The sequence below is a fragment of the Arachis duranensis genome, chromosome 5 (genome assembly GCF_000817695.3).
Source record: "Arachis duranensis cultivar V14167 chromosome 5, aradu.V14167.gnm2.J7QH, whole genome shotgun sequence".
Lineage (NCBI taxonomy): Eukaryota > Viridiplantae > Streptophyta > Magnoliopsida > Fabales > Fabaceae > Arachis > Arachis duranensis.
In genome coordinates, this window is record NC_029776.3 from 14,306,029 (window position 1) to 14,313,796 (window position 7,768).

General features: G+C 37.3%; 2 protein-coding genes across 2 annotated transcripts; both read left to right on the forward strand.

The window, feature by feature from the left end:
- Position 1: 1 nt before the first annotated feature.
- Positions 2-4,773, forward strand: LOC107488266 (signal peptide peptidase-like 2). The gene is made up of 14 exons (XM_016108988.3): positions 2-263; positions 509-667; positions 769-880; positions 1,007-1,126; positions 1,334-1,485; positions 1,595-1,777; positions 1,907-1,941; positions 2,455-2,611; positions 2,976-3,029; positions 3,329-3,421; positions 3,513-3,655; positions 3,824-3,894; positions 4,086-4,169; positions 4,249-4,773. Exons 1-14 carry the CDS (start codon positions 117-119, stop codon positions 4,368-4,370), a joined length of 1,632 nt encoding a protein of 543 aa, XP_015964474.1. The 5' UTR covers positions 2-116; the 3' UTR covers positions 4,371-4,773.
- Positions 4,774-5,528: 755 nt separating this feature from the next.
- Positions 5,529-6,981, forward strand: LOC107488267 (probable aquaporin PIP1-2). Its single transcript, XM_016108989.3, has 2 exons — positions 5,529-6,608; positions 6,687-6,981. The coding sequence occupies exons 1-2, from the start codon at positions 5,880-5,882 to the stop codon at positions 6,780-6,782; spliced, it is 825 nt and encodes a 274-aa protein (XP_015964475.1). The 5' UTR covers positions 5,529-5,879; the 3' UTR covers positions 6,783-6,981.
- The last annotated feature ends 787 nt before the right edge of the window (positions 6,982-7,768 follow it).

Below are 7,768 nucleotides of genomic sequence, written 5' to 3' on the forward strand. Positions count from 1 at the left end.
GTTCATTATTCCAAGACACGGCAAAAACCTTCTCTCTCTCTCCTCTCTCTCTCTCTCTCTGCTTAGCTGCTGAGTTGGTAATGGAATTGTGATCATCGTAGAGCGTGCGTTTATCCATGGCTGTGGAGAAGTTTTTACCGGTAGCTGCTTTTCTAGCTTTAATACTGCTTCTCCGTCACGCTCCTTCTGTCATTGCTGGGGACATAGTTCACGATGACGATTCTACCCCCAAGAAGCCCGGTTGCGAGAACCAGTTCGTTCTGGTATTCACTCTCCAAACTTCAATTCTTTTTTTATTTTCTTTTTGCTCATAGTTAAGTAGATTAGCATGAAACATCAAACTACTTAACTTTTTCTTTCTAATTTTGGGTTTTGAGCATCAAATTACGGTGTTGACTTGTTCAACTAAGTATTTGATGATCAAAGTTTGGTTCCTAATTAGTTCATCTCTCTCAATTTCAAGTGGTGATTATTTATGGTAATACTTGTTATGTGTTGGCTTTGTTAGGTGAAAGTGCAGACATGGGTCAATGACAAAGAGGATGATGAATTTGTTGGTGTGGGGGCTAGATTTGGCACAACCATTGTGTCCAAGGAGAAGAATGCTAAGCACACTCGCCTTATTCTTTCAGATCCCCGAGATTGTTGCAATCCTCCAAAGAATAAGGTTCTTTCATATATGACATGTTTGTATTCTCCTTTGGAGTTTGGTCACATGTGTAGCAAAGTAGAATGTTACTAAATGCTTGTAGTACAACTCTGCATTAGATTGCGGGAGATGTCATCATGGTGGATCGAGGGAACTGCACCTTCACAAAGAAAGCAAAAACTGCACAAACTGCTAATGCTTCAGCTATCCTTATCATAAATAACCAAAAGGGTACACAATTTATAAGTTTTGGGCTGTTTCTTGTCTTTGGTGGAGCAGGAAGTTGGAGGATGCGGTTTGATGGAATGTTGAGTGGGTCATATCTAATGAATGTCTCTTTGTTTCTGTTGTTTGCAGAACTTTACAAGATGGTATGCGAACCAGATGAAACTGATTTGAACATACACATACCCGCTGTCATGCTCCCACGAGATGCAGGTGCAAGGCTCGAAGAAATGTTGACGAGTGCTTCATCTGGTGAGCTTCCACTTGATTTTTATGATTGTCTGATATGTCTTATATATGCTGCGTGGATTTATAATACACTTTCACTTAATGATTTAATTGCATTTAACTCATGTTTCCTTATTGGGGAACTGGTACATGGATTCCCAATCATACCTTACCAGTTAAGTCTTAAGGAGAGGAGAGGGTAGCTTTCTAAATTTCGTTTCCCTTTTGCAGTGTCTGTCCAGCTATATTCACCACGTCGACCAGCTGTTGATGTAGCAGAAGTATTTCTTTGGCTACTAGCAGTTCTTACCATATTGTGTGCATCATATTGGTCAGCATGGAGGGTCCGAGAAGCAGCTGATGAACACAACAAGCTGTTAAAGGTCAGTGTTTTGGAGTCTGTTTAGCTTGGCATTTCCTCGAGTATTGTTCTCATGTTCTCATAATTTGAATATGCATCCTAATACTTCCTTTCTTTTCTCACTTCTATAGGATGCTTCAGATGAAGTCCCAGACACTATAAACACAGGTGTTAGCAGAGTTGTAAACATGAATATGAAGGCTGCAGTCCTTTTTGTTGTGCTAGCTTCATGTTTCCTGTTTATGATTTACAAATTGATGTCGCCATGGTTCATTGATATTTTGGTTGTTCTCTTCTGTATTGGTGGGATTGAGGTATGAACGTCCATTTAACTTGTCTATGTTCTAGATGTATGCATCTTTCTTATATTCTATCTTTCCTGCTTTTGCCATGTTATCATGTATCTTGTCATCCCTAACCTTGGGTGTTTTTGTATCTTGCAGGGCTTGCAAACTTGCTTGGTTGCTCTTTTGTCAAGGTTTGATATCTCAAACCTAATTTTATGAATGATTCTGGAAATTATGAATTTATTATCATAGGATACATCAAGTAACACTGCCATCCATAATATATTTTTGGAAATAAGTACCTGTTTGATTACTTGAGAAGCTCAGATTGGAGCTGATGGAGTGCTGATGTGCATTTTATGATGAAATACTGAACTGCATTGGCATTCATAGTGTTTAAGGCTTCGTTGATTTTATAGGATTCGAAATCCATATGATCAGGATTGTGTATTACCTAGTTTTACTTTTGAAAGTGATATTTAAGTGTGCTTAGTCTTGTTTCCTCACATTTGCAACGGTAGTTTGCAATTCTGAATAGTTCCAGGTGGCTTGTTCTGGAATGTTTGAGTTCTCACACTTGCACCCTTTTTTTGTCCTTATTAATGGACAATTGGACCTTGTCAATACTCAATACATTCCATCTGATCACATGATGTTAGGCTTTCTCTACATGTTAATGAAACCTGTCTTCTTTTGCAATATAGGTGGTTCAAGCATGCTGCCAAGACATACATTAAAATACCTTTCTTTGGAGCTATCTCATACCTGACTTTGGCTGTTTCTCCATTTTGTATAACCTTTGCGGTTCTCTGGGCAGTTTATCGCACTCACTCGTTTGGGTGGATTGGTCAAGATATACTTGTAAGGATTAATTTTCTCCACTCTTAAATGTTTATGCTCTCCTTTTTAGATATATCATGTTGACTCTCAAGTGAAAAAGAAAGTTCATCTTTACTTTCTTCATGACAATTTCAAGGAGACACATTTCTTGTAGTTTAGTTGTGCTTTGTATGTGTATGATATCCCAGTTATGAACTAGGACTTGGGATGTAATGTTCTTCTGGAATATTTCATAATATTTTGCTGAACTACACTGAACACCATAATCTTTGCAAGTGCTAGACATATACTATGATTCCATTTTGTTTATTTATTGATTCAGGGAAGCTATCTAGACTAGCAGTGTCCATCTAATCTTCATTTCTCTTTCATTGGTTATTTACAGGGAATTGCACTGATAATAACAGTTCTGCAGATTGTACATGTACCTAATCTCAAGGTAATAACTCTTGGGATTACTTATGAAGTATTTTGATGTTTTATGTTTGGACAACTCTCAGATAAATCTCTTATATGAAAGAAGTGAACTTGCAACATGTTACTTTGTTCTGTATGTTCTCTGTCATCTGTGGACTAGTGTAGTGTTGCCTCTATTTTCCCCACCTGTTTGTTTGTCAGCAAATACTTGCATGTCTATTTGTTCATATTTATGGTTTGTGCTGATAAATTTGGTTATATGGAAAATTCCTGTCCAAAAAATAAGTTACTCATCTTGATTTGATTTGTTTTGTGAATTAGGTGGGTACGGTTCTTCTGAGTTGTGCCTTCATTTATGACCTCTTTTGGGTGTTTGTCTCGGCGAAGTTTTTCCAGCAAAGCGTGATGATCGTGGTTAGTCTTACACTTCACTCTGATACATGACAATCACTAATTCCCCAATGTGATTCCCTAGTTTTGTCATTGTTTACATTACTCACTATAGGTAGCCCGAGCTGATGGAAGTGGTGAAGATGGTATCCCAATGTTACTGAAATTTCCCCGTATCTTTGATCCATGGGGTGGTTACAGCATTATAGGTTTTGGAGACATACTTTTACCAGGAATGCTGGTAGCATTCTCACTCAGGTTGTTCTCTCTTTCCCGTTTTCCACTCAGTCCTTTGCATGCCCCAAGTATCTCTCTTGAAGGAATATTTACCTAGCTCCCACAGACTTTCTTAATTCTACACTATATTTTCCTGGCAAATCTACTGTTGAAAAATGTTTTGATCAATGGTATGGTCTATCCTTGCAGATATGATTGGCTGGCGAACAAGAACATAAGAAATGGGTACTTCTTGTGGGCAATATTTGCATATGGCTTTGGTGAGATCAACTAGCAATCTCCTCATCTGTAATTGATTTAGATAACTTCATTCAAACAATAAATCGTATTATTTCCTGACTGAAAGAATAAAGAATTTCTTTATTATTAACTTTTAAGTTATATAATGATTTATGTAGCTACATACATATATGAGTGGTCTTTTATTTTTTTTTTTTTCCAATTTTGGCAGGTCTTCTAGTTACATATGTGGCACTAAATTTGATGGATGGACATGGCCAGCCAGCACTATTATACATTGTTCCATTTACCCTTGGTACTTTAGACCTAATTTGTAATAATTTTTTTATCTGGAAACAAATGGTAGATTCTCATGGTTTCATGCATCAATGCAGGGACTTTGCTGACATTAGGGCGAAAGCGAGGAGATCTGCAGGTTTTATGGACAAGAGGAGAACCAGAAAGACCCTGTCCACATATCAGACTCCAGCATAGTGGAGAAGTAAGCCCTGAATGACAACCTGTTTCAACATACTCAGCTGCATGTTTGATCTTCGAGAATTGGGAGCAAAACCAATCTTCGAAAGGCTTTTAGCATCAGAGGTTTATGAAACCAATCCCCTTCAAACATAGCTGTTGCTCACATATATAGAAATAGTCTACATTTGGTGTAGATAACTGTAGCTGATACAAATCTCTAATTACCTACTGTGTTATGAGCAGCCTGGTTCGTTCACACTGATGGCTGCAAAATAACCATTAGTTGATCTTAGAATCAGCATAGTTGTATCATGGCTGGTGGATTATAAGATGAATGGCTTTGTACCTTAAACTGTAATTCATTCATCTATAAGATTAACATTTTAGGGGGAAAATGTAATGTTTGACCAAGTAACAAGGAAAGTTAGCTGGTTTGTCAATTGAAGAGTTAGAAGCAAGGTGAAGTTTGGTCTTCTCATTCTAATTCATCTCCTTTCTAATTTCATGGGGAAGGATGAGCTTTTGAATAATTAAGACAATTTTAGTTGGAAATAATAAATATATCTCCTTAGAGTATTAATTGTATCATAATTAAGGTTGGCAGTTGGGGACATCATGATTCAATAAAGGCTTAGAATAACAACTGCGTGTGAATGAGTTCATGAAACACAACACCACCTAGGTATCCAAAGAATCTGAGATGTCTGGCATAACATAAGTGCCTGCAGTTTCGCACTCTTCTCTGTTCCGTGTTCCGTGTTCTTGTTCGGCATTAGGTGGAGGATCATCGCCACGTTAAATGTTCCTAGAGTACGTCTTCCATAATTCATCATCATCATGCAACCTAAAAAAATGGATAAGGATTGCTAAGAGCATTCAAAATCTATGAAGTGAATAAACTTTTCTTTATAGCAGGAAATATACCCTGTAATTACTCCTCTTTTAGTGCACAAGTGTTAACAGTGTTTACAAAATGTATGTCGTCATTAATAAGACCTTGGCAAGTGTTCCCAACTTCGCATGTGCATAGTATCGCATGTCACTTTCCAAGTCCAACGTTCACCAAACGGCCATTTATTCTTGGCCATTCGATGTTATTTCTACTTTTCAGCCGAGTGGCTTCGATTGTCCTACCGTTAGAATAAAAGAAACCTATATCTCACCTACCAAACATATGGTACAATTTACACTTTACAGGGCATAGGGCCGTTGTTGAGTGGTAATTGGGTGGGCGTAACTACACTAACCTTTATCTTGGAACCAATCACATTCACATTCACCAATCATTGATTAACATAACACCCTGTTTAGCCTCTTAAGATTAGAACGCACTTTCCAGAATACTCTCTTAAAACTGCCCGCTTTTTTAAAGCAATAAGAAAATAAAAAGTTGTGATATTCTTGGCTTCTTTGCTCAAAAGAAAGAAAAAGTGACTGCAATTATTGTCATATGCCAGCAAAGCAAGATATCACTACTTTACCTTTCTCCAATCTCCTCTGTATAATAGTGTAATCTCCCAAGCTTAGTTTGGCAAAGAAGAGAAAAATGGAGAGGGAAGAAGATGTGAAAGTTGGAGCAAACAAATTCTCAGAGAGGCATGCACTGGGAACAGGAGCAGAGAGTGAGAAGCCGGAATACAAGGAGGCACCACCAGCACCATTGTTTGAGCCTGGTGAGCTCAAGTCATGGTCCTTCTACAGAGCCGGAATAGCTGAGTTTGTGGCCACATTCTTGTTCCTCTATATCACCATCTTAACCGTCATGGGAGTGAACAGATCTCCCTCCAAGTGCTCCTCCGTTGGCATTCAGGGCATTGCTTGGTCTTTCGGCGGCATGATCTTCGCCCTTGTTTACTGCACTGCTGGAATCTCCGGCGGACACATAAACCCGGCGGTGACCTTCGGGTTGTTTCTGGCAAGGAAGCTTTCACTGACAAGGGCAGTGTTCTACATGGTGATGCAGTGTCTTGGAGCCATTTGCGGCGCTGGTGTGGTGAAGGGGTTCGAAGGGAATGCGAGGTTTGAGATGTATAAAGGTGGAGCTAATATGGTTAACCATGGATACAGCAAAGGTGATGGGCTTGGTGCTGAGATTGTTGGTACCTTTGTTCTTGTTTACACTGTATTCTCTGCTACTGATGCTAAAAGAAACGCAAGAGACTCACATGTTCCCATTTTGGCGGCAACCATTCCTATCACTGGAACTGGGATTAACCCAGCTAGGAGCCTTGGTGCTGCCATCATCTTCAACAGAGACCATGCATGGAATGATCAAGTATGTCTTCTTCGTTTCTGCCTTTTTTTTTTTCACTCATTTCTTTCTGAATTTCATATGTCCTTTTTTTCATTGCAGTGGATTTTCTGGGTTGGGCCTTTCGTTGGAGCTGCTCTTGCTGCCGTGTACCACCAGATAGTCATCCGAGCTATTCCTTTCAAGTCAAGGCCTTAATTCATCGTCATCGTTTCATATGTCTGCTCCTCTCTTTGAATGTTTGATGTCGTGTGTGTGTAAATTGATGGAGAAGTCTTTCGTGCTACCGTGCTTTGTGTTTATTAGACTTTGATCTTTATTTATCTGTTCTATGTTGGTTTTTCTGGTTTGAAAAAGAAAAAAAGAAATGAATGCATCGAAATCGTGAATATTAGAAGATTTGGGCTTGCAACTGGGTCTGGATGAGCTGCTCCCTTCCTTCCCACTACCAATCTTCGATACTCCCTCCCCCTAAAAAGCAACCCTCATTCTTTCACAAATCACAACAATACCCACACGACATCGTTTTAGAAATCCAATTAACTAGATTGCTCTCTAATAACTTTATTACCCACAAAATCATCCCCAATAATTTGGTAACAAAAAAAATATTAATAAAAAACAGCTAATACCTACTTTATTTTAGTATTTATTAATATTAAATAAGATAAATTTTAAATTTTTTGTTTATTTTTCTAATATTGTCGTTAGATTAAATAACCATTTTGACATTTAAAAGATTTTAATTTTAACAAAATAAACTTCAACCTTTATTGTTTGACAAAATGGTCTAATCATTCAAAATAATGAATTAACAATTAATTCATTTTATCAAATAAAATTGATATTTGAGATTCATTTTATCAAAATAAATTTTAAAATTTATTTTATTAAAATCAATTTTTTTATATCAAAATAGTTATTTACTCTATATTTTATTATCAATATTTTTAACTTAGAGTTTTTTAAAATAAAAAAATGTTAGAGATCATCAAAATTTATTATTTTTTGTCATCACTTAGTTATCAACTCAATTTCCTTAACATATTTTATCCCATATTTATAAACATTGGTGGCCAAAAATAATAAATTTTGATTGTACTCATCTTTTAAAAAACCAATATTCACCTCCCACACTTCTTTCAATTTGGATCGACTAAACTACTGAAAGTACCAATGATGGA